The 27,788-nt window shown below is 36.5% G+C and overlaps 1 protein-coding gene across 1 annotated transcript; it reads left to right on the top strand.

Annotated features, from left to right (window-relative positions):
• The first annotated feature begins 19,431 nt into the window (after positions 1-19,431).
• Positions 19,432-23,977, top strand: rgs1 (regulator of G protein signaling 1). The gene is made up of 4 exons (XM_051701579.1): positions 19,432-19,489; positions 19,715-19,794; positions 22,624-22,790; positions 22,958-23,977. Exons 1-4 carry the CDS (start codon positions 19,458-19,460, stop codon positions 23,132-23,134), a joined length of 456 nt encoding a protein of 151 aa, XP_051557539.1. The 5' UTR covers positions 19,432-19,457; the 3' UTR covers positions 23,135-23,977.
• Positions 23,978-27,788: the final 3,811 nt, after the last annotated feature.

Raw genomic sequence — 27,788 nt, 5'->3', positions numbered from 1 at the left:
TTGCATAGTCCAGGGGGCCAGCTGTGTGCCAACGCATCTATACCGAAGGGTGCCTAGGTCAGGGCGTACCAAAGCGGGCAGTGGGAGGATTCCCGGGAAGCAAACAGGTCTACCTGTGCTCAACCGAATCGACTCCAAATCAGCTGGACCACCTGAGGGTGGAGTCTCCACTCTCCCCTGAGGGTAACCTGAGGTGTTGTGGTCGCCCGGGATGTGAGTGGCTCATAGCGGCTTGAGGCACTGCTGACTCCAGAGGAGGAGACGGCGGGCGAGTTGTGACATGCAACGGGAGCGTAGACCGCCTTGACGGTTGATGTATGCTACCGTCGTTGTGTTGTCTGTCCGGACCAACACATGCTTGCCCTGGATCAATGGCCGGAACCTTTGCAGGGCGAGCAGTACTGCCAACAACTCTAGGCGGTTGATGTGCCAATGCAGCCACGGGCCAGTCCAGGAGCCGGCGGCTGTGTGCCCGTTGCATACGGCGCCCCAGCCCTTCTTGGAGGCATCTGTTGTAACCACGATGTGCCTGGAGACCTGCTATAGGGGAACCTCTGCCTATAGAAATGCAAGGTCAGTCCAAGGACTGAAGAGGCGGCGACAGATCGGCGTGATGGCCACGCGATGTGTCCCGTGGCGCCATGCCCATCTCGGGACTCGAGTCTGAAGCCAGTGCTGAAGCGGTCTCATATGCATCAACTCGAGCAGTGTGGCTGCTGCTGAGGATGCCATATGCCCCAGGAGCCTCTGAAAAAGTTTCAGTGGAATGATTATTTTAATAGCGATAAAAGTATAAGAACTTTGATTTCATGAATCATAAATGGATGTGATTAATGAACTGTTCACAACTGTTTCATGAGCTGTGAAAGATCTGACAGAAATGTGTTGTCAGTACCAGAGTCGGCGCCAGAATGAAATAAGTGGTTTGATTATTTTGACCAGACCTGTACTGTACGAGGCTATTACCATCCGTACTCCGTTTTTTGCTTCTTTTAAAGAGACTTTTTCATGGGCAGACCATTAATTCTAGTTAAAGGGATAGTTTTAAAGGGATAGTTCACCCAAAAATGAAAATTCTCTCATCATTTACTCACCCTCATGCCGTCCCAGATGTGTTTGACTTTCTTTCTTCAGCTGAATGCAAATGAAGATTTTTAGAGGAATATTTCAGCTCTGTAGGTCCATACAATGCAAGTGAATGCTGACCAGACCTTAGAAGCTCCAAAAATCACATAAAGGCAGCCTAAAAGTAATTAATAAGACTCCAGTGGTTAAATGTATGTCTTCAGATGTGATATGATAGGTGTGGGTGATCAAAATTAAAGTCATTTTTTACTATAAATTCTCCTCCCTTTCAAAAACACATGAAGAAGAACTCTTAGGGGAGAAGAGTGCTTAGGAAAGTGAAAGTGGAGAGTCTATAGTAAAAAAAAGGACTTTATATTCATCTGTTTCTCACCCACACCTATCATATCACTTCTGAACACATGGATTTAATCCCTGGAGTCTTATAGATTACTTTTATAATGACTTTATGTGCTTTTTGGAGCTTCAAATGTCTGGTCACCATTCACTTACATTGTAAGGACCTCCAGATCTGAAATGTTCTTCTAAAAATCTTCAGTTGTGTTCAGCTGAAGAAAAAAGTCATACACATCTGGGGTGGCATGAGGTTGAGTAAATAATAAGATAATTTTCATTTTTTGGAGAACTATCCCTTTAAGTTTGAAGTTCGTTGTATTTTTGCCTACAGCGCATAAGGGATTGTCTGAAAAGTCCACCAACTGCACTAACACGTCAGTGTTTGAAATGTGGTCAAAGTGCGTGGGGGGGGGGGTGGCTGTGTCCCCTAGCGGCGACACAGGTACCAACACAGAAGAGATGAATATAGTTCTTATTTGACAGAAGATGTCATATAGTTAAGTAACCGAAATTGAAAGTGTGCTCTACTTGACCCTTCTGTAGCAGAGATTAAAAAAACACTGGTTCTGGTAATGTCTTTCACTCAGATAAGTGTTAGAGTGATCGAATCTGTCCTAATATTTAGCACCCCACAGTGATTCCTAGAGATACACCAGATGTTTTAGCAAAAGGATTTGACACTGACGGGAAAGAAAAGTTACACTTAAGCATAATGGAAAGAATGAACAGTGTTTGACTGCCTAGAATATATTATATTTGAAACATCCTCTGATTGTGAAATGAATTCAAATGTATTGATTCAACTAAATGATGTAAACAAACAATCATTTTGCTAAGTTATACTCAGTACGAATTGTGGGAAGGATAATGGGAGTTTTTGCTGTCGTCTTAGAGCTGACTAATAAACAGCGAATCATCTCTCCATGCCACCATTATGCAACAATGCACCATATTTCATAACACAGTAGTTAATGGTAACTTTTAGTTGACATTAACAGAAAATCAATACACAAGAACTTGAAACTTTTGTTAGTATGAGATGTGTAACATAGTTAGACTGACAGTATGACAATGTATTAAGATATTTATGGCACTGAAGATTTGGCACTGATAACACAAATTCACCCTTCTTCTTGCCTAAAAGGAAGGTGGGTTGGTTGTGAGGGTGGAATAGAATTGAGTTCATTTAGGAACCACAACTCCTCCTACTAGCTAACACATAGCTATTTTTGGAACAGCATATTACCAAATAACTCTTCCTATTTCTGCTTGTGTGTTATGTATACTGTGCACAGTATGCACATTTTCCATATCCATAGAATATCTGGATGACCTACTACAGCAGGGGTTTTCAAAGTCTTAATCAGTAAGCACAATTTGCATCATTGACCAATTGAAAGATGCCTCTGTGTTCTCTTTGCTTACGGGGGTGCATAAATGTACAGGCTTACAGGGCTTAAGCCCAGGGGCCCAAACTTCATACACTGAGTAGTCTCAATGGACAATTAAATCATTTTAACAGTGAGTTTCATTATGAGTTTCACTCTATCCGAGTATAAAGTTCACCATAAAAAGAGGCTGCTTGGCCAGTAGCAGGTAGTTTTTGTGGGTTCATACTCCATTCACATCTGCCCACATCTTCTTCGCTGGCAGGATTTCACTGTGCAAAGGTGAATGTGATCGAGTCTTAAAAGTATATACTGGGTGCCATAAGTGTTGCCTGGTTACAAACCAGTCTACACTGAAAAATTAAGTTAGAAGAAAGTATGCAGGCCCCAGTTTGTTTGATTGAAAATATTTTTTATCTGGATTCTCCCTTAACTGAAAATAGTGATGACATAAGGTTGGATAGTGGTGGCTCAGTGGTTAAGGCTCTGGGTTATTGATCAGAAGGTTGGGGATTCAAGCCCCAGCACAGCTAAGATGCCACTGTTGGGCCCTTGAACAAGGCCCTTGACCCTATTTGTTCCAGGGGTGCTGTATCATGGCTGACCCTGCACTCTGACCCCAGCTTAGCTGGGATATGTGAAAAAAAGAATTTCACTGTATATGTGCAAATGTGTGATAAATAAAATTATTTTAAAAAATTATATAATTATTATAAAAACTCCATAAAAAAGGGAATTCTAAATATAGTTTCATGTTTTCAAGCTTGACAAAGGGAATGCCTGATCTCACTGACCCTGTCCAACACAAACAGACTTGAGTAAAATATGTCAGATGCACACACACACACACACACACAGGTGCAAACAAATGACCTAGACAAATGATTTGGTCTTCAACAGGACTGTTTTCAGCTGTGGGTTCGATTCACAGCCCAGCACAAATGTAATGATGCTTTACAGTCAATATTATACACTGTAAATATGAAAATATTAATTCTTGATTGTATTTTGTAGATAAAATCAAAAGTGAAAAAAATATATAAAAATAAAATGTGGACCCAAGTGTGGATGGACAGGACACAAACTAAAATGAATGCATAAGAAAAAAAAAGCTGAAAAGATTTGATGTTGTGACATTGTGAGTTAGAGTGAATGAATAAATTTGATTTCAAGAATCAAAGCTGGTGAGAGTTGTTGGTCCTCATCCTCACCAGCTTGTTTGTAAACCAAATTCTCCTGGCCATGTAGAAGTGATTATGCATGCAAATCCAGCAGAAGATTTTCCATTGCTTCTGTAGATTTACATGGCCATTTATTGAGGCAATATTAAAGGAGAGCTCAGAATCAGCTCATAGGTTTTATGATAATAAAGTTATATATTTATATAAAAACTTTTTTAACTTGGTACAATGAGCTGACTTTGAGCTCTCCTTTAATATTACCTCAATAAATGGCCATGTAAATCTACAGAAGCAATGGAAAATCTTCTGCTGGATTTGCATGCATAATCATTCTTTTATCCAAAGCGACTTAAGCCCAAAGTATACCTCTATTTTGACGCGAAAACTAAGCGTCTGCATACAGTCAACGTGAGCCTGTCAAAGTATACTTTGGCGCATGCGCGCTACAACTACTATGAGATACTGGATGGATTTTAGACACAAAAAGATGTCTTTATATTGTTCAGACTCGAGCTGTACAAATGCAGGTATCTTCTGACCTACTCACACATGCGCTCTTGAAGTGCACATCCACTATTGTAGCTTCCACATTAGTCTCCTATTGTTTACCAGTGATAATATCTTCTAGCGCTTCTTCGTGCCTGTAACAGTTCAAATGTGAGTGTTTCCACCTTGTGAACCCTCTAATTAGCTAAAATAATTCCAGGTGCAACCACCAAGAACATTCTAGCAACCACTTAGCAACACCCTAGCTTGCTTGTTTCCAAATCGACTTAGTTATTTTATCACAAGAAAAGTCCCCCCTGAGCAATGAGATTCTGCACGTTCAAAGACGCACATTTAGAAAAATGTTTGCATTTTTAAATTTTCGTTAAGACATTACTTACTATGTTTATACCAAACACAAACTAACTACCATAGGTTATGACTTGACTTAAAAATTAACATAGTTTTTAGCTTTCTCAATCATTATGGGAAAATCTGATCATTGATTTTTCAGGCACTATCAGCTGGGCTTCAGAAAAGAAAAAAAAGATATCTTAAGTGTTATCTGAGATATCTGGGGTCAAATTCTTTGTTTAGGTTTGATTATGGGAAGTGATGGATAATTGTACATGAGATGTGATACAGCTGTGTTCCGATATCGGTAAAATGGCTTAATGTTAATAGGGCTATTTCCACCACATCCTATTTGGTTATGGCACGATTTCCATTCTGTGATTCCAATATCGTTAATATATGTGGTGATGACCTAATGTAGACTCACCTGGGCCATCACACAGGCAGGTGTGGTGCCAACCTGATCTGTGTATTTCTGATGCCCAATAGCAGAGCACTTCACTCTAAACTGCTCCAGGAGTGCTGTAAGGTGGCTTACCTCTCATATGCTCACATGCAAAAGCAAGGAATTCCAACCTGCTTATGCAAACTCCTTTATTAGTAGTGGTTGCTAAGTTAAACATCATTATTAGTATTGTTGATACTTGGATTAAGGGTTTTGAACAAACCCTAATGATACCTTAAATCATAATGCTTTTTGATTATTGTGCTTTTATTTTTCTAAGGTATCTGACTGACAATTTTTGCCTGGCAAATGATAAAACAGCTAAAAAAAATCCCATTGACTTAGATTACAGTAAAGAAAGAACAAAGTCATCAAGACTTGGTGGGCTCTTCTGACTTGGACCAGTAAGTAACCACATAGCAACCACCAAGAACATCCTAACAACACTCTAGCTTGCTTGTTTCCAAATCGACTTACAGTTATTTTATCACAAGAAAAGTCCCCCCAGAGCAACCTGTGGTTCAGCATAGGCCCTTTACCACTGCAGAGACTAAAGCCCGTTTTAGGTACTTTTCCCTTTTAGGTACTTTTAGTTGTTTTCAAACCAGAATAACTATGGTTCCTCTTAGCTGTTTTAAGAGACATTTTTAGCTCCTACTAAGTACTTTTGGCAAGAAGTTATAGGTGCAGGCCGGACACCTCTAAATGGGGGTGAAATCTTGAAAGTGAGGGGTTACTCCAGAGGGGGGCGTAGTTACTCCAAAAGGGGGTGCCACTTCCACTCACGGTTTAGGTTAGGGAAGGGATTAGGTAAGAGACTCCTTATATCTGTAATGGCGGTTTGGACCTCCTGCCCCTTTTTGGAGCACTGCCTGCAGCTACTGTATATCCTTCTCACTTTTGGGGGCGTAGAGGGACTGTGGGTGGTGCTGCAGCCTGTGATTGGTCAAAAGCCTATGACACACCAAGCATAAAGAAACATGAGGAGTCTGCAGCCTTCATCTGTAAACAAACTTGTAGCTGCTAGCCTGCTACTCAAAGGATTGCACTAATTTTACAATTCCCTTATCAGAAATAACATAAAACCAACAAAATATCCAAAGAGAATCACCCGTTTCACATATGTGTGTGCGAGGGGTGAGCAGTGCTGCTGCGTGACATAATCGAGAGGCACACTTTGAGTTTTCATTGCATCTGTACTGTTTGTACGGTGTGACTGTACGAAAATAAAGTGATTTCTGGATTACTACATTAAATTTCTCCTGGGATGACAGATATAAATAATAAGACTGAGAGTGGGTAAATGAACTCTATAATATGCTAAACCGTCATGAAATCTAGTTTACGTGACGAAGTATTGCGTGCCTGTTACTGCATGGTTAACTTGCATCAAGACATCTTTTTTAAGTCAATGAGTGAGTATTTCATCTAGAAAGTTACTAAGTGAAAAGTATCAGGATTGTAGGTTGTAAAGGGGCTTATCTTGCTCAAGGGCACCTATAGGTCATGGCCGGTTCCTTACTGCACTCGAACCAACAACCTTCCGATTTCCAAAATAGTTGTAGCCACTGCATCACACAATTCTGTATTTTCACCCATGATACCATGCCTCATCCAAATATTTCATCTGATAGCAAATTAGAATTGTATTATTTTTAAGGGCTGTCAATTTAATGTGTTCATTCAGTGCAATTAATTACAACAACAAAAAAATAATTAACGCACTTAATCATGTCCATCATAAATAAGGAATCTCCCTACCATCAAAGCTATTCAAGCTGGAAGTGCCACCTGTTTTCAGCAGGGGGCAGTAAGTGAAACTCCAGATTTACAGACAATAAACCACCATCACACTTGCTTGACACTGGGTAAATTCCAGTCGAAAGTAATCATCCCTACAGCCCTCCTGACTTCAAAGGTCAGAGCACTCGTAGTGGGTACTCTGAAGGGAACTTGGCAGTGGTGATTTCTCAGGGCCTGCAAAGCCATCTCTGCTGGTATAACATGCCTAATAAATAAATATTTTTTCATCCTTTCATTCTCATTGACCTTTTTGCCAATGTATTTTCAATCACTTTCCACTCCTAATTCATCTACAAACGAATAGCAAAAAACAAAAAGTTTATCCAATCAGAATTTATTCCTCGATGCTTACAAGCGAAGTGTGACAATTGTTTCACAAATTACATGCCTGAAGCCGAGCTCGTTAGCCGAAGCAGCACGTGAGTCTGAGCTCCACCCCGCCAAGCCTTCAGAATTCCACAGAATACCTCAACACTGCAATGAATAGGCATCTAAAGTCAGATTGTCAGATTCATCAGCCAATCAGATTGATCTATTTGTTCTCGGTGGATGTGGTCTTTAGGATATGTCCCAGTCCAGGCCTTCTAGCTGGTCTTGATACAATCACGCTTTAAATGATGTACGTAATTTGAAAGCAAAGAGCGCGAGATGCTGATGAGTTGGCTGTCACTGCTGTTATTGGTGTTGAGAAAGAGATCATTATGGATTTAAAAACATGAGATGTTCTGCATGATTGTGCGATTGATTAATTAAACAGGAAAGGAGGACTGATTTTCACTTCAAACAAATTGGTAAGTGCTTTTTACATTGTTATAGCAACATCAGGAGTTTTCTAAGTGTAAATTAGGCTGCTTGAGCATTCAGTGTCGTATCAAGTTTTGAAAAGTAACCGTGTACCCTGACGAAATAAAATTTATTGCAAGCAACATTTAAATCGCAAATATGAGAACGCTTTTTCTACGTATTAGACATGTTTTTAAAATGTCAGTTTATATTATTTAGAGCCTGACCGATAATGGGATTTTTGAGACCGATACCGATTTTAGAGGGGGAAAATTCACAGATTACCGATATGGTGGCCCATATAGTACATTTTTGAGCTGGAATGAAAACAGACCTTTTCTATGTGGATTGTTCACCGATTTTGCACCAATATGACTATGCAAAGGTACTCAGAAGGCTGCTTTCTTAAACAAATATTTTTATCAAAGAATATTTGACATTATTGTTATACATTTTCAACAAATTCTAGAAATGAATACTGAGAAAATAAAGAATAAATAAAAATACAATAAATAGCTTAAAAAATCATCAGTACTGTATGTTTAGTATCAGTCAGTTGCTAACAATTAAAATAAAGAATAAATTCAAATAAAATAAATAGCTAAATAAACATCAGTTCTGTTTAGTATCAGTCAAATGCTGACCATTAAAATAAAGAATAAATAAAAACAAAATAAATAGCTAAATAAACATCAGTACTGTTTAGTATCAGACAAATGCTGACCATTAAATGCTGACCATTAAAATAAAGAATAAATAAAAATAAAATAAATAGCTAAATAAACATCAGTACTGTTTAGTACCAGTCAAATGCTGACCAATAAAATAAAGAATAAATAAAAATAAAATAAATAGCTAAATAAACATCAGTACTATTTAGTATCAGTCAAATGCTGACTATATTAATACTGCCAGTCAGTTATTGGCAGGTTGTAAAACAAGAAGCATTTACACCTGCCGAGAGAAGAGAAAAACAGCGGCAGGGGTGTTACACCGTATTCTGCTATACAAGTTCAGGGGAAACTTTCAACAGTGGAAAACCAGACTTTTAAATATTACATTTTATAAATGCTATGACTGGAATTGTTCGGTTGAAAGGGGTACCAAACTGTGAATCCTGAACAAAACAGTTTGGTGAATACATGTTTGCACATTAGCTTCCATTCAGCTGACAAGCAATGAAAGTAGCTACATGGTTAGCTAGTTAGCTATAAGCTCGTTGTCGCGGAGAGTAAAAGATGGACCAGCATTGCGTTTCACCAACTAGGTAACAGCATAGTGCAGCATATCAACACTCAACAGACACAATTCACCACCGCACTGTTGTCTACTGAGCTGCAAAAAGATGCTCTGATGTTTACCTTTCAATCTGTTACATTACTTACTGCACTGACAAACTATAGCTGGCTAACAGCAAACAGACATGAGTGACATGGTTGTCAGGGACAGGGTTAATGTTATATTAGTTATATTGAAAAGGGAAAATGATGGGGTCATTGTTTATTAACTTTCCAGTATGTATTTCACAAACTAGTTAGCAACTTACCGAGAAGACACTGCTCAACTCTGCACCGCTTAACTCCGCCCTGTCTGCAGAGCCACCGTCAGTTCAGAGTCAGCTTTGTAAACAATGGAGTCGGAGCACACTCTGCTGGACAAACTACCTAATGATACCAATTCTAAAGCATTGTTTTCTGCATTATATGTTCTGAAAAAAGTTTTCATATCTGAGCATATCGGTAAACATATACGCCGATACCGATATATCGGTGAAAGGCTAATATTGGCCAACCGATATATCGGCCTGGCACTAGTATTATTAGTTGACTGCCATGTAATGTATGATAGGCATACGGTGTCTTATTCATTGTGAAATTGTGTTTTTTTAATGGCATGAATAGCACTGAAGGCCTAGACTTAAAATGCACGGGTCGCCACTGGAACTTGGCAATACTGTACGAATGTACCCTTCATTAACAGTCTTGTGGAAGGGTCCTTTGTGAAAACATGTATTTTTTTACTTTTGTTTGGAACGACCCTTTGAGTGGCGTTCCCTTCCCAAAGTGTCCTTCCAGATCGAAATAATTACGTTTGGAAATGGCCCACTCGTGACAGCACAAGATGAGGACTGATGCTTTCCTGCATTCAGACATGGCTGGACAGAGCACAATTATGAATGCAGGCATCTCGAGGAAGGTTATTCTAAGAACGAAGTGTCTATGATGGGATGCAACAAGAATGAAATGCTCCAGAGGTGTTCGTCTTAAACTGGTGTCTCACTAGCTGATTTTTTCAATGATTTTCAGGTGTTAGCTTCATTAACATAATCACCGGCCAGGCGGAGGGAGGCGGAGCATGCATTCGCATCTCTCAGCAGGAGGTGTTAATCACTTGTTAATCACCCACAATTTTTCACACTCAAATTTAAAAGCACACCATTCACAGACAGTTTTGGGGAGTAACAGAATACAAGGAATGGGAATACATATTTAAAATACAAAATATTAGTAACTGTATTCCACTACAGTTACAATTGAAATCGTTGGTAATCAGAATACAGTTACATTCAAAAAGTATTTTGATTACTGAAGAGATTACTTTGCATTTTATTGTTATTTTTTCAAGTAATATTTTGTGTATTCAGTTGGGAAACATTTATCCATATAAATGATGCAATTAGAAAAATGTTTCGATGTGTACACTCTTTGGGTTTTTTTAAGCAAGGAACCTCGTTTAAATTGTCATGTGAACATTTAGCTTTATGCTAAGCTAAAATGCTACTTCTAGCCCTTTTACATGCACCTGTTACTAGGCACATTAATATGTATTTCTATCAAGAAAGTCCATGTTAAATCATAATTTTCTTTTTCTCTAGTAAGTAATATTCAGGGAATGGTGTACTGCAAAAATCTTATTCTTGATGAGAATTTTTGTATTGTTTTCCTGTAAAAATATAAAATAAATAAATAAAAATAAAAATAAATCCTTAAAACAAGATAAATTTGCTCTTGTTTTAGAAGCAAAACTGCATAAGATATTTAGTCTTTTTTCAGAGAATGTATTTTTAACCTGTCTTATTATACTGGCAGATTTTACTTGTTATTAACTTATTTATAGTCAAAAGAATTAAAGAAATTAATTAAAGAAAAAAAAAGTGCTGAAGAAGTATTCCAAAGTATTTAGTTACTGACGGAATATGTTACAAATTACATTTTTCAGCATGCATTCTGTAATCTGTAGTGGAATACATTTTAAAAGTAACCCTCCCAACCCTGTTCACAGATACTGTGGACTAATTACAAAAAAAATATAATATTGTATGTGTTTATAATCTTATGATAAACAGAAAGTTTTTTTCTCTCTCTCTCTCTCTCTCTCTCTTTGTTGTTGTATTGTTCCTAACTTTGTAAACATGTAATTCTGGTTCTGTTCACTTTACCTCACTTTGAAAAGTCTCATTTCATTCCAATAGATGGCAACAAGCACTAGAAAAAAAAGAAAGAAAAAAAAATTCCGTATCACATTTCATCACAAGATACAGATTTGAAATGTGGTGGTACTCTAACATATTTTAGCTCTCACAGAGGATTCAAGCACCACTCTCGTTGTTTCATTAAATATCTTAGCCTCTGAGTGGACTAGAGGCTAAATTTAGGTGTCATTAGAAAGCTGAGATTCTCCCCTTTGCGATGATCATCCTCATATAGTCATCATATTATCATCAATAGTCAAAAACATATTTTTCTGATTATTTATTTAGCATGCTTTTCCTGCTGGATGACATATTTTGTTCTGGATATCTAAGATATTAAACTGGATTATTCAGCCAAGCAAGTTCACAAACAAGTGCAAAATTGCTAATTTTTTAGAAAACTTCCTAAGGTAAAAGTAAATGTAAAGTTTTCAACTACTTGGGGCTTACAGCAGCAGTAATCGCCACATAAAAGAGATCAGTATCAGAATCAGCTTTATTGCCAGGTATACTTACACATACAAGGAATTTGTCTTGGTGACAGGAGCTTCCAGTGCACAACAATTCAATACAGCAACAAGACAGAGAGATGTTTGTTTTTAATGACTTACAGAAATCATATTTAACTTTGTTATTATTCTGAAAATCTTTCGAACTGTGGTATTATGGTAACAAAATACTGCCAGTCACAAACTGTACAGTCACATTCCTGAGAATGGAAGCTTTCATTTGATATATGACTTGTTCATTAGGGTGTAATGTGAAAGACTTTATTTTCATATAAATATTTCTACCCCATGACCTCTAGAGGGCGCAAATGTTCAACGTGAATTTTTTAGGCCTTATTTTGTTATTTTATGTTACATAAATGTGATGGTTGTCTCTGAAATGCTTCTAAGCTTTCAAATGATACCTCATATGCCTGACCTGTGCATATGGGAACATATGGAGTTTTAAACGTAAACTTTTTCAGCAATATAACGCCCCCATTTTGGCACTTCCATAAGGGGTGAGTTAATGGCTTGAAAAACTGAAAAAACACATCCGGCTTGCTTGAAATTATCACTGGCTGTGGGTGGGGTGAGTAGACATCAAAAAGGCACTAACCAAAGAGTGCTGTTCATGTATAAAATAAGTTTTTTTTCTTTGAGGATGGTAGTGATTTTTTTTTTTTTTTTTTCAGAAAAAACATGGTGACTGGAAAGCGCACGTGGACATTACATTTAGAGGAGAAGCTTATTGCTTTTTGGAATCAACAAGAATGTTTGTATGACATATCTTAAATGTCATATCATGACCCAGTGACATGCACAGATCTTAGCAGGGACAGGGAAAGGGGCGGAAGGATAAATAAATCCTTTTTTTCTCTCTCTTTTTTTTTCGTTGAATGAGTAGTAATTATAAATACTTAACTAATTTATTTGCTTTTTGAGTATTTACCATTTTCTTGTATATACTGTATATACTGTACATAATTTTCTTCCATTTTTCCTTTATCACAAATAATAGCCTATTCTGTTATATTTCTCACAAAAAGCACAATGGTATTACACTTGTTTATTTGTTTATTTTCAGACATGGTCTGTGTTAACCCAATGTTTTTAAGATGTGTCATAGTAAAACCATGGTATTTTTTAAGTACCTTGGAGTACCATGACAGTATCATTTATTATTTTTTATATTTATTATATGCTTTTAGTGTACTTTGTATTTGTATTGTTTTTATACACTACCGGTCAAAGTTTTGAAACACTTACTCATTCTTTAATATATATATATATATATATATATATATATATATATATATATATATATATATATATATATATTCTTTTTTTTTTTTTTTTTTTTTTTTACATTTTAGAATAATAGTAAAGTCATCAAAACTATGGAATAACATAAATGGAACTATGGGAATTATGTTGTGACTAAACATAATCCAAAATAAATCAAAACTGTGTTATACTTTAGCATCTTCAAAGTAGTCACCCTTTGCCTAGAATTTTCAGACATGTACTCTTGACATTTTCACAACCAACTTCTTGAGGTATCACCCTGGGATGCTTTTTAAACAGTATTGAAGGAGTTCCCATCTATATGTTGGGCACTTATTGGCTGCTTTTATTTATTATTTGATCCAAGTTATCAATTTCAAAAATGTTTTTTTTTAATTTTTATTATTATAAAATTTTGGTTTTGTAATGAATTAATATGGTGGCACAATTATATTTTTGTCTACAAAACAAATTTCAAACATTTAAGCATACACCTTCAGATCAAAAGATTTTTAATATCATGAGAAACATTTCAGTCAAGTGTTTCAAAAGTTTTGACTGGTAGTGTATATGTGTTGTTCTTCACTGCTGCAGAACAAATGGCCCTCATGGGGGACAATAAAGGTTAAGTAAGTAAGTATCATGAAATATGAATATGATCAATCATTCAGTACCATGGCATTACCCTGGTAACGTGATGCACAGTGCAAAGAATAACGTATAACATGCAAGTAAGGGCAACCGGTGGAGTTTCTGGTGCCCTCCTAGGGTATGATGGTGCATCCTTAGGGAGTTGGTGCTCTACACAGACTGCGTAATATTCGTATAGGGAGCTGCGGTACTGTGGTAGCCTAATGGTATTTTTCTGAAAGTGATTAGCCTAACGGCTTATTAGTTTCAACAAAACCAAACTGGCTTTGGCTGAACCAGACAGCTCCTTCAGTTTATGTCAATATTCTATAAAACATGAATTGAATGTCTATAACTGAAAGCGACCCAACCGTTTATATTCCCATTCTAATGAATAAATCTGTCAACACTGCAGGTGCGCGATGTCGGAAATGTGGTAGCAATCGAGTATTATTCTTTTGATGAACTTACAACACAATACATGGAGTGGACTTTTTATCTGACCTGTTACTCGTCTGAGGTAACGGCACTTCAATCTTCCGGGGCGAATTCAAAACTGCATTTTTTGCTTCCTTGAAGGACACTGCTGCAGGCGGGACGCCACTGAAAAGCTCGTTCAAAACATGAATCTTTTCTCAGAGGGCCCTTCTACAAGACTGTTAGCGCATTGTACATTCATATAGTAATGCAATGTTTCCTTCAGTGTACCCACTTCAAGGGCTCTGAACTTCGGAGTGAGTAGGGCATAGGGAGGTTCACTTGAGATTGGAATCTGCCCCCGATCTGCACGCTCTTAAAGGCACCTCTGCTTATTTTTCTTTAATACGCCCACGATTTACCAAGAAATCTCATAATAACAAATAATAACTGTTATTGTGAGATTATTATGAGATTTTCATTTTGTTTTATTTAACTATTTTAATTTAATTATTAAAATTTCTCCCCTTTTTCTGGACGACCAAAAGGGCACCTTTAGATTTGTGAACTAAAGGGGCTTGCGCCCCTGCTGCCCCCTTTCTGTGCTTGTCACAGTCATGATCAGTGGTGGTAGTCCTACCAAAAAAAGTGGTTTACTATTGCCCAGTCCCTGTTCCTCTGACTGGGGATGGGGTCTGTTACTATAGATTGTACTTTACTGATACTGTAGACTGTGTAATCTACGTATAGAGAGCTACGGAACTGCAACTTTGTACATATCATAAATGGGTCATTCCTACAATTCGGTGACATTCCGGCTTTTAAACTTTTGAAAAATAAAACATACTTTTACAAGTTTCTTCGTGTTTCATGAATACAGGGACATATTAAAGATTGTATTAGTCATACTGGTCAAGCTAAATTACAAACATATTCTTATGTCCATCCAGTTAAATGGGCAGCATCAGGGTGTACAATAACAGGGTGGACATTCAGTGGATAAATGAGCCACTACATGGTCTGTGATTGAAATCTAGAAACATATTTGTAAACTAATATTTATGATTTTATTTCTGTTAATGTAAATACTGTATATTGACATTTTAAATTATATTAATTTCCCATATATCTTCCAATAATAGGGTGGACATGTTATGCTTGAGCACATATGACTAACACCACAAAATAAAGGAAAACATAAATAAAACAATAGAGTTATAAACTTCAAATAACTCATAATAATTTTGCATTAGGGCTAATGTCCACCTCCAGTGTGTGTGATGTCATTTCATATCATATCATATATCTTCAATGAAAGGTCATAGTATCATGACATAACAGGGTGCGCAATAAATCAAGGGACACACAAAAATCCTCCACTATCAGTGTTAAAATTACACATTTACCACAAATGAATACATGTTAGTGAAAGAATGTAACACTAAACTCTTAACTGTATGTGGGGGAAAAATAGAAATCCAGTGATTTAGCATTTATTTTTGTCAAAGATTTTTGACATGCAGTTTTTGGGACATGAGAAAATGACAAAGGATTTCAATTATTTAAAATTTTACTTTTAAGCCCAAAGAAGTGTGTAACATTCTAAAAAGTCTTTATTCTTTTTAACAAGCCTATCAAAATTGTAATCAGGTGAAATGAAACAATATAAATACCACACACACTTGTAATGGGGACTTAAATTACACAGAATTGTAGGAATGACCCATATTTACAGGCGTTCCTGTGCGAGATACCGCTTTACATTAAAAAACAGCGCGGATGGATGCAAAAACGTGTACAGTGCGAACGTCCCCAACTAAACTTAAAATGAAAAATGCTCTAATTTAGTAGTGTAGCTGTTTTGGCAGTAAATAGTGTTTATCATAAGAGAAATGTAAGAAAATCAGGTTAAGTGTTTTAACTACACCTGTACTTCAGTACTTTTATTTTGAATTAATGCAGTAATGCAATTTTTCTGACCTATCTCTCTTTTCCAGAACGAGCTCTGACATATGCAATCAAATGTAATGACATGTCATGAATAGGTGTGTTTACTGGTGTTTTAAAATCCCAGTGGTGGGAAACAATTAACATGCACTCGAATGCTATATGATTTTGACAAAATTCTCCTGCTTCTGACAGAAAACACGACAGAAGACGTCCACTGTTTGTCACTGATCTGTCCCCCAGTGTAGCATCCGTGTAAAACAACAGCCAATATCTCACACAACTCACACAAAAGGTGTGTGTGTTTCAGGTCCATTTCTCTCGATTTTTGAACCATTCTCAGCAGTTTGGGTGTGTGACACTAAAATATGGGACAAACGACATCGCGTATGGATTTCATATTGAACGCAATGTTTTCCCTTAATTACGGGCCGATTCCTTATTTTACAGGAAGTTTGGCATATTTTGTTAGTTAAATTTCCCTGATACTGCTTCAGCTTGAGGGTGACTCTCTCTCTCCACTCACTGTCATAAATTCCCTCAGTCGATGATGGCGATGACAACGGTTGTCAAGGGCGGGGAATGGCAGAATTCACGTGATAATGTACCAGTTACAACAAAGAATCTCCAGTTTCACAAAACAGCATCCAATACAGTTAAAGGGAAACTAACGACAGTACATTATGGATTTCTGAAGCAGAAAAACAAGGGGGTATACCGAGGAAACCCACGAGAACAACATTCAAACACCACACAGAAAGGCCCTGGGTGAGCCAGGACTCAAAACCAGTGAGCTTCTTGCTGTGAGGTGACAGTCCTACCCACTGAGCCACCATAATTTACAAGTATTTTAGTTCATGGTATTTCAATATACTTTTGAACTGTTCAATTTCTACCAATTGACACACTTTTTTTGCCCAGCACTTTGCACAATATGAAAATAAATGTGTGAAAGAAAAAGATGCGATTTCTTTTTGCTATGCATTCTCAATAGAACATGTCTTTAACAAACAACCTAACATAGCAGATGCTGCAGATTCTTTGAGTAATATTGAAAAATACCTGTGTATTCAAAAGCTTCTGGTTGATTGGCTGCAAAAATGGGGCATGACAGAGAAGTGTTGAGAAAAGTCAAAGGAGGTCTTTAAGTGTGAAACCTTCCCTCTGTTTTTAATCAGTAAGTGTGACAGGCTCACCGACTAGGAGGGAAAGATCAGCAACAACAGTCACTAAGTGTGACACCCTCCACCCAAATCAAGTTGTTCGGAGTCTGCTAGTGTGACCCAAGCTTTACCCACATGTGTATATAGACACATCCTTAGAAAAGCCCTTGACGATTTCAATTTCAAAATGGATTGCTGTGGCCTGTAGGCCAATGATTGGCTTATGTTCAATAATCTGGAAATAAACAATATATTGCCATCTAAAGCATTTTGTATTGTCTATTCAATGCTTTACTTGTTTGCCACAATAATATAATGCATTCATTATATGCATACAGTATGAAAAATGCTAATAAAAACAAAAAGGAGTGATTTGTAAATTATATTCACCCTTTGCTATATTGAAAGCACTATAACTACACATTATATGATGTTTTAACTTGTGAATTTCATTGTTGTTTTGAAAATGTACAGTAATTTCAAATCAGATAATTGCAACATGCTCCAAAAACGTTGGGACAGTTGAGTGTATACCACTGCGAAATGTCACCATTTCTTCTAATAACACTTATTAAGCATTTGGGCACTGAAGACATAATTTGGTTAAGTTTAGAAAGTGGAATTTTCCCCCATTCATCCATTATGTAGGTCTTTGGCTGCACAAATGTACGGGGTCTTCGTTGCATCCAGTGTGTTTACAATGTGCCACACATTCACAATTGGAGACAGGTCAGGACTGCAGGCAGGCCAATCTAGCACCCGCACTCTCTGCTTACACAGCCATGCACTTGTAATCCTGGCAGAATGTGGTTTGAAGTTGTCCTGCTGGAAAATGCAGGGACGTCCCTGGAAAAGACAGTGCTGGATGGCAGTATATGTTGCTCCAATATTTTTACATATCTATCTGCATTCATGGTGTTCTCACAGATGTGCGATTTACCCATGCCATGGGCACTGACACACCCCTGGTCCATACAGACACTGGCTTTTGGACCTGACGCTGATAACAGCTTGGATGGTCCTTTTCCTCTTTGGCCCGGATAACACGATGGCTTTGTTTTTCAAAAACATTTTGAAATGTGGACTCTTCGGACCAAAAACACAGTTCCACTGTTCTACTTTCCATCTAAGATAAGACCGAGACCAGAGAAGTCGGCAGCACTTCTGGACAGTGTTGATGTAGGGCTCTGCTTTGCATAGTAAAGTCTTAACTTGCATCTGTGGATGCAGCAGCGAGTGGTGTTGACTAACAAAGGTTACTAAAGTTATCCCAAGCCCATGTTCATGATATCCATTACAGATGAATGACGTTTTTTAAGACAGTGACGTCTGAGGGATCAGAGATCACACACATTCAGAAGTGGTTTTTGTCTTGCCCTTTACGCACCGAGATATGACCAGATTCCTTGAATCTTTTAACTATATTGTGCACTGTAGAGGGTGAAATGCTCAAAATCCTTCCAATTTGTCTTTGGGGAACATTGTTCTCAAAGTGCTGGATTATTTGCTGAAGAATCTGTTGGCAAATTGACAGGTCTTGAACAATCCTTGCTCTTGAAGGACTAGGCTGTTTTTGGAGGCTCCTTATATACTATAACACGACTGCCTCACCTGTTTAACTCCTGTTTCACATTGCCTTTTTATTTCAACTCATCAAATTGTTATTAGTTTTAAATTGCCCCTGCCTCAAAGTTTTTGGAGCATGTTGCAATCATCTAATTTGAAATTACTGTACATTTTCAAAAAATAATGAATTCACAAGGAAAAACATCATATAATGTGTAGTTATAGTGCTTTCAATATAGCAAAGAGTGAATATAATTTACAAATCACTCTAGCATTTTTCATACTGTCCCAACTTTTTCGGAAGTGGGGTTGTATTTATATTATAAATATTGTATTATTATATATTTATATTATATATTATATATAAATATAAATGTAGATAGATAGATAGATAGATAGATAGATAGATAGATAGATAGATAGATAGATAGATAGAAAGAATGTATTTTTGTATTGTTGTGCAGGCCATCACCTCAGTGGTGAAGATGTTTTCTCCATGACCTTACAGATCGGTGAGGTGACCCTGCCCAAAGCTTTGCATGCTGATTTCCATGTGTTCCATTCATGGCAGAAAATGTTTTAGATCCTTCAGAGGCATAAAGAGTCCCAGAGTGAAGCAGACTCAATGCAGAAGACACTGACAGAGATGGCCATAAAGTGAGTCCCTGATTATTAATCATTCAGTCAGCATTCTTATTGTTTATTAATATTAAAAGAGACTTAAGAAGCACTTGGTTTTATATCAGCTTTGATTTATTTATGGTCATGAAAGTTCAATTTAAATTCAAATTTGATTGGAATTTGTAATCAGATCATATATTTGAAATCTGTATTACAATCAGCTTCTCCAGTGAGGGATCTTCATGTAATTTTCAAGGGTAGATTTTGTTGCTTTTCTCAGGAACATGTTGATGATGTGGACTCCTGGGGTGAGTCCATCGAGAATCTTCTATCCTGTAAAGGTAAGTGCCTTAACTCTCAAATCTGAGGATATTTATTTATCCCATAATACTTGTGAAATATTCAGGTCTCTGAAATACAGGTTTATTAGGCCTAATGTTCCCTTCTAGAAACCTCATACATTTTGGCTTCATTTCTGCCAGAATGTGACAAACAATGGAAATTTTGGCTGGAAATATTATTTTTCTATAACCTATTTCTGGTCTTTTGAGATGTATCTTTGGCATAAGAGCAGAATGTTGTGTGCCATTCAACCTAATTGCATTAAAGAATATTAATATACAGTATATCAATATATGTATTAACATACAATATATTAACATTTTATATTTTAGTTTTATTTGAATTAAAAGCACATGTATATAGGCTGTGTTTTATTTAGGCATTTTTGGTAAATGTGTAATATATGTGCAACAATGTTTGCCTGTTTTTAAAAGCATAAGACAATAGTGCAGTATTATGCAGATGAGGTGTCAAATGGTGTAGGTTGATTGGCATAATGAAAATGCTCAATAAAATAGGTTTGCAAAAGAAGTGTTTGCAAACTTTTGGTCATGGCAGTACACAGGGCAAAAACAACATAGGGTTGTTCTTGGTCTACTTGTTAATGCAAGTCATTTTATTTCAATAAAATACCAACCCGGTCTCATAGAATCTTGTATACCTAAATTTTAGCAAAATGATTTTTACGTGGCTTGTTGTACGTATCGCGGCAGTCTTCTGGTGAAATAAACACTAGAGGTGCTAAAACTATATTAGCTTTTGTTTCCACCCATGTATTTTTATGCAAATTTTGGGTTATTGTTTGAAAAATGCTGGATAGAAACACCAAGGTGCAAATAAAATCTCCAAAAAGTGCATAAAAAACATAATCACTTGCTTGAGATGGATACAATTTTAAGACATAGGTATAAACTACGATGAAACACATTTAGCGAGTATATTCCCAGAGTGAAGTATATAGGCTGTTTCTCAGTGTCTGTTCTTTTTGTGTTCTTACATTCTTGTGGACTTGTTTGACATCATCACCCAATTAAAAAAAAAAAGTTAGCTCTTTCAAGGTAGTTAGACAAGACTGATTTTCAGAAGAACGAGAACGCATTCTTAGCATTAAAAAAAAAACACACCCATAGATACGAATCAAAAAAGACAGTGACTTTTGAATACAAGCCACGTGAATACATTCCCTCAGAATATCATCAATGTCATCACATATCATCTCTGGTTATTTTTTAAATGCAGGACACAAAGCCTGTCATCAAAATGTTGGCTACTTTTACCTCCCAGAACTGTCTGAAATGCTTTCGTTCCCATACATGAGGCATCTGACGCTGAACACTAACAAAGATGAAGTTTGTCAGAGCATTTGCCTGCACACTCTAAACTGAAAGTATTTTATAACTTTAAACAAATGAACCTCAGTGGCTTCCCCCCATTTTCATTTATATTTTTAACTTTCACATAGTGTAGGGTGATGTTAAAATATTTAACTCACATTTGAAGTTTCGTTAGTTGCCATATTCACCATTATTTACAATAGTTTTGTCAGACTAGCATTGCAGTCAGGTAACTCCACCCCATCCACTATGTACAGCAAGCCGCGAGCGCTGAGTGCATGAAATGTCCAACATTTCACACTCTGTTTTGACGGTTGAAGAAGTGCATCATCCGTGTACTCATAGTACACTTTTTTTTTCTTGCATTTTCAGTGTAAACATACTACTCGCACTACTTACACTACAAAATGGCGTAAAATAGTGCGAAATGTGAGGTTTGGGGTGCACCTTCAGTGTTTTGAACATGACATCTTCTCTGCTCCCCTGGCATTATGGGATAGTAAAGTATCTAGTGGATGCGCACTTCAGAATCTCACTGGAAATAGAAGGTCATACTATCAAAGGTATTTCTTGCTTACTCTTATATGACTACTGAAGATTCAGGCACACTTCTCCATTGGCAGACTGATTTTGGCATACTGTACTACATAGTAGGGAAATATGCATATTCGGACGCAGATGACTGACATCACGGAGTAGATGAGGAGATGATTAAACTTAAATTCCTCACTCTTAAATTTCTTCTCTATCTCACTCAAAGATATTGTATGCGGAATGCAGCACATCATCATATGGACTACTTTTGTACTTTCTTTTAAAAATTTTCTGAATAAATTATTGTGATAAAATTTATCTGTCTGTTTTTTATATGGTTAAGAAATGGTTAAGTTTAGGTCAAAGGGTGTCGGATTCACTGCTTTAAAATATATATATAAAAAATAGTATATTGTAACAAAAATCATTGTCACTGTACATTTATCTGTTACGTTACGTTATACTGTTGAAAAGTGGTTATGTATTTGAGTAGGGGTAATGTTAAGGGATCTAAATTATCTATAAAATAGTATAACTATACAACCATATTTATTATATAAAGGATTCGTAAATATTTTACGTTTCTAAAGCTGTAAATACGTAAAACTGTTTACGTTGTAGATGCTGTCAATACGTCCATATTGTACATTTCAGTGTCATTAAGAGGAATGCTGGGCCTGTGATGGAATCGCCCGAACTGAAGTGAGAACGGAATGACAAGGAAGTTTTCATGATGCAGGCAAAAAGTCACTAAGGTGACATCGTCATGAGACGAAGAAAAACTGACTATTTTTTTTTTTCTTGAGATGTTTATTTACAAGAAAGAAATCTCTTTGGAGGACAAAAATAAATTGCTGGATCTCAGGAGGATAACTTTTTAATCTTTATATTTCAGTTGTAACATCTAAATTGGACCAATATTTCTCTAAGTCTCTAATATTGATTGGTGTTGTGCTGCAGCGGGGCAGATAGCTTTCCAGGAGTTCTTGAAGTCAGAATACAGTGAGGAAAATATTCTGTTCTGGCTGGCATGTGAGGAATACAAAAAGGTCACGAGTGATCCAGAGATGATCAGCATGGCAAACAAAATCTACACTGAGTTTGTTGAAACAGAGGCTCCCAGACAGGTGAATTATACCACTCTGGATGTACATTGCAGAACTCTTTTAACTTTTTTTAATGCTCAAATGATAGTTAGAGAGCTGTCCAATTTCAATACAGTACAATAAACATATTATAGCAATATAGGGATGGCTAAAGTTAAAAAAATAACATGTGTTTCCATTGTTTACAGGTCAACATCGATTCTGGGACACGAACGAACATAACAAACAACATCTCTGAGCCAAACCTGAACTCATTTGATACTGCACAGAAGATGATCTTCAGTCTAATGGCGAGAGACTGCTACCCCAGGTTTCTCAAGTCTGACATATACCAGTCCATTCTGCAAAACCGAGGAAAGAGATGACTTCATAATGGTACACAGTTTTTCAGAGTGTAACTACTACCAGTAAATGACATGTACATTTTATTTTATATTTGATAAGAATGATCTTTTTAGTTTTGGACTGAAATAGCTCTATTTTCATCATTGTGTTGCTATACAAAAATATTTTGAAGGAATGAACAGACAGACCCCCCCAGATGCACATTCTAAGTGAATGTCCCAAATTAAAATTTGCAGAAGATCTGTCATCAAGAGCATGTCAAGAGTATCAGATTAGTATCTATTCTGATGTTTTTGCACTGTTGTAAAATACACTTTTGTTTAATTTTTACCCATCCATGAGAATAAAACAATTGAACTAAAGTATATTAATATTAAAGTGCAATAGAAACAACTTGATGCATCGCAAGCATGTTTGAAATGTGCAATTAATAAAAATGGCAATCAAGAATAAGAAGAAAATGTGAATTTAAACACTGCACAAAAGTATAGATTTTTTTTTTAAACCCAGCTTGTACAGCCACTTCATCTACAGTTCACTTCCATACAAAAATACAACGATATCGGTCAGATGTGTAATTATTTGTCAAGAAACTGTTTATTATATTGTTATTGTTATTTTTATTATTATTATTATGGTTGTGTAATTCTTTTTGTTATTATGAAAAAGCAAAGCTTTTGGGCAACTTTTTTTGAATAGTGTTTCTTATGATTGATGTTGTTATGATCGTCAGGAGGAAAATTGTAATATTGATTCAAAAGGCCATTTAAATATGACCATACACTTTTATCTATGCATGAATATCCTGGAATCATTATATAAAAAGATGAAATAAAAAATACTAATTAAAGAGTAGCCTACTTTAATTTTGTTTATTTTTATTATTATTTTCTGTTAAAGTATTTATATTATTTTATCTTTTATTTCATCATGTATTATGTTTATAACATAAATTTGAAACCTTATGTCTGTTTAAAGATGTTTTTTTTTTATTATTATTATTTAAAGGAATGTTTCACCCAAAAAAATTTAATTCTCATCATTTACTCACCTTCATGCCATCCCAGATGTGTATGACCTTCTTTCTTCTGCTGAACACAAACAAAGATTGTCAGAAGAATATTTCAGCTCTGTAGGAGCATACAGTGTAAGTGAATGGGTACCAAAATTTAGTATTAGGGTGTGTTCACACTTGTAGTTCGGTTCTCTTGGTCCTCTTGGTCTGGACCAAAAAAGAAAATGATACGTTTAGTCCTGGTTCGCTTAGCGTTCACACTGGCATTTTTAACACCGAACCTAAAGATACGAAACAAAAGGCATCAGGAAACAGTCACAACCTGGTTGGACAGCTTTTATGACACATGTTTTGGGATGGAACTTGCCGAACATCCAAAACAATGCTGGCTGCTGGGCTAAATGCGCTCATTGGATTTATATATGTATATATGGTGGTATTTTTACCAGCTGAGAATAAACGAAGAGCTAATAAAATGTGTAAAGGAGTCAAAACAGTGCCAGGAATTTCTCCGTTACACACACGAACAAAGATATGCTGCAAGGACGGCTGACGGCGGTTCCGACGCCTGTACCGAACTATAATGGGCAACATAGCTCCTATGATGAGAAGAACCAGGTATGCCTGAGGTCAGTATTAGGCAAATTACTTCCTGTTTTTGGTCCGTTTAGACGTCTTTGGTCCATGTTGCGTTCATATATCAATCGAACCACACCAGAGTTCGTTTGGAAGCAGGCCGAGACCCAGTATTCAAGGTTCGGATGGCAGCGTTCACACTTGTTCAAATGAACCGCACTAACAGAGCAATCGCACCAGAATTCGTTTTAATCTAACCAAACCTGCCAAGTGTGGACACACCCTAAAAGTAGTCCATATGACTCCAGTGGTTAACCCTTTAAGCACTGAGGCTGTTTTTAAAGATTTCCTGTTTCAGTGGCATACCAAAAATTAAAGGCTTATAACTCAACAAAACAAACTACGACTAGTAACTTTAACTGTCACATGTAACTGAGTAAAATCAAAAGTTATAGCCTTACAAAAATTATTTATCTTAGTGTCCAAAAACTTCTCCAAGTGTCCAAAAGCCTCTACAAACAAATAAAACATTATAATTGTGCATAAGAACTAATTGCACAACAATGACGAAAGGTATGCTCTCTCTCTAAAGCATGCAGGCATGAGTAATGAGATCTCATTCAGTTCCATTCTGTGTCATTTGAGCCATCATTGAGTTATCTGTGTCTATGTGTAATTAGAGTGAACAATCCTCTCTGCCCATATTTGGATGACTTCCACCTCTGGTTGCAGCAATCTGAATCGTAATACGACTAGTTTAGTGTTCCATGATGCTAGACAACGTACTACATCATTTCCGATGAAGCATTCAAAACCAGGAAAGTTAATGTGTTTTTAGCCAGATAGCACATATGTGCTATCAAGTGAAAGTGGAGATTGATAGTAAAAAGGACTTAAATATTGATATGTTTCTCACCCACACCTATCATATCTCTTTAAAAGACATGGATTAAACCACTGGAGTTTTATGGATTACTTTTAGTCTGCCTTCATGTGCTTTTGGAGCTGCAAAGTTTTGGTACCCATTTACTTGAATTGTATGGACCTACAGAGCTGAAATATTCTTCTAAAAATCTTAATTTGTGTTCTGCAGAAGAAAGAAAATCATGCACATCTGGGATGGCATAAGGGTGAGTAAATGATTAATTAATTTACATTTTTGGATGAACTATTCCTTTAACATCTGATGGTTGGTGATTACAGTAATTATTCAAACAGTGCAATTTGTCTGTTCCGTTTTCCATGACAGTTTTATTTACTTTTCTAACTGTAAATACAACTACCATAGTCTTGCATATCCATATAGTCTGGTCCGGTTTGCAACTTATGGCGCTGAGCATAACTTGTTTTGTTTCGTGCTTGTTGTGAAACAAAATGGCATTCAGTCAGGGCAAACAGCATATTTAATTTGGCCCAACTTAAAATTAGGGATAAAAGTGTTGGATAGAAGTATACAGTCAGTCAGTTTAATGGTTATTTTCATTAAATAATTTAAATATGGTTTCTATCCTGACTAAGGCCCATTATATCCAAAAACTGCCAACTCAGACAGGAAGAGAACATCTGTGTCCAATCATGCAGGTGCTGTATAAGGGCAGATACATTTGAATATGTTGCTACCACATTAATAAATCAAAGTGGAAAATTGAATGGTGAGTGGGAAAATATCAATGGCAAAAAGGGGCCCAATTTACCTAAATTCACCCTAACTCAGACAAAGTTGTGGATATCTAGTTTACTTGCTAATAAATGTCTCAAACAAAATTCTGAATATATTTCAAAGGTTTGACATAAGAACGTTGCAGATCCAGCCAGTCAAATTTTGGAAAATGCAATTTTTTGTGTGCAATATGCATTAAATGGTCAGTCAACAGTCAACTGTGACTACCAGGATTTATTTTATTTTATTTATTTATTTATTTATTTATTATTATTATTTTCTTTTTTTCTTTTTTTTTTTCATTTATTTTGTATAATGGATGCATACATATACCTGAGCACTTGGTGGCGTCAGAGTATTACAATCAATCATTTACAAATATAATCTTGTCAAAGTGTATAAAGTACCCTAATAGTTCCATAAAAGTAGAGAATGTAGACAATACAGAAAATAAATAATATAAATTAAGTATTATATATATATATATATATATATATATATATATATATATATATATATATATATATAAATATATATAAGAAAATGAAAGGAACATAAGGGAAAAGGACAATTATTTGTTTAGCAGCAGAAGAGAATATAGTTTTTTTTGTAAGAAAAGTCAGCTACGTCTTTAGATGTTTTGTGAAGGAGGTAGATAGAGACTCTGCTGTTCTGATGGAGTTGGGAAGATCATTCCACCATTGAGGTACTGTGATTCTAAAGGCTTGAGAGAGTAACTTTGTCCCTCTTTGTGTTCTCACTGCTCACTAGTTTTGTGTAGGACTTTGGCTTTATTGCAGCTTAAACAGGCCAAGAGCCTTCCACTTAGACAGGAAGAGCCATTGAAACTGACTTGTAAAGTGATTACAGTCGGTTTTGTCATTACTTGCCATTATGGGGTTGCCTGAGATATATAATACCATAATAAAAGACAGACGTGGTGGAAAAAGGTATATAGGGTGCAGCAGTCTCTGTGAGCGATTGCACGCAAAACGCACAGAAAACATATTGTAAACATACACTGTTTCACAGAAGTAACTAAGAAAAGAAAGCAGAATATGGAGTTCTGCTCATGTATATCCGTGCCTACTGTATGCCTCAGACGAAACTCTGAATGTCTTTGAAAGATTTGATGTCACTAATCTGGCAAGCTTTGGCAAATCCAGTGATTATTTAATCTTCAAAAGCATTCGTTGTGTCAACCCAGATCCTTGTAAACACCACTCCAGGTAGACTGGTAAAAAGTCCTGTGTGCTTTTACTCACGGAATTTTCATCAAATCAGCCAATCAGACTGAGTTGCTTGAAACGAGAAAGCATTTTCCAGTTTTGCCTGCAATATGCATCAGATGGTTAGTGCACAGACTGAGAGTGGTCTGTGGGTGTGCTGTTTGAGGCTGGGACTACTCACTCACTCACTGACC

The sequence above is a fragment of the Myxocyprinus asiaticus genome, chromosome 6 (assembly GCF_019703515.2).
Source record: "Myxocyprinus asiaticus isolate MX2 ecotype Aquarium Trade chromosome 6, UBuf_Myxa_2, whole genome shotgun sequence".
NCBI classification, from domain to species: Eukaryota; Metazoa; Chordata; class Actinopteri; order Cypriniformes; family Catostomidae; genus Myxocyprinus; species Myxocyprinus asiaticus.
The sequence above is the reverse complement of the archived record's forward strand: the minus strand, read 5'-3'. Positions and strand labels throughout refer to the sequence as shown.

Bases quoted from the DNA above. Each gene is read 5' to 3' on its own strand.
- rgs1 (XM_051701579.1), top strand. From the start codon at position 19,458: ATGCAGAAGACACTGACAGAGATGGCCATAAA. The intron at 19,490-19,714 runs GTGAGTCCCTGA...TTTCAAGGGTAG, and splicing joins CTGACAGAGATGGCCATAAA to ATTTTGTTGCTTTTCTCAGG. The intron at 19,795-22,623 runs GTAAGTGCCTTA...GTTGTGCTGCAG, and splicing joins GAATCTTCTATCCTGTAAAG to CGGGGCAGATAGCTTTCCAG.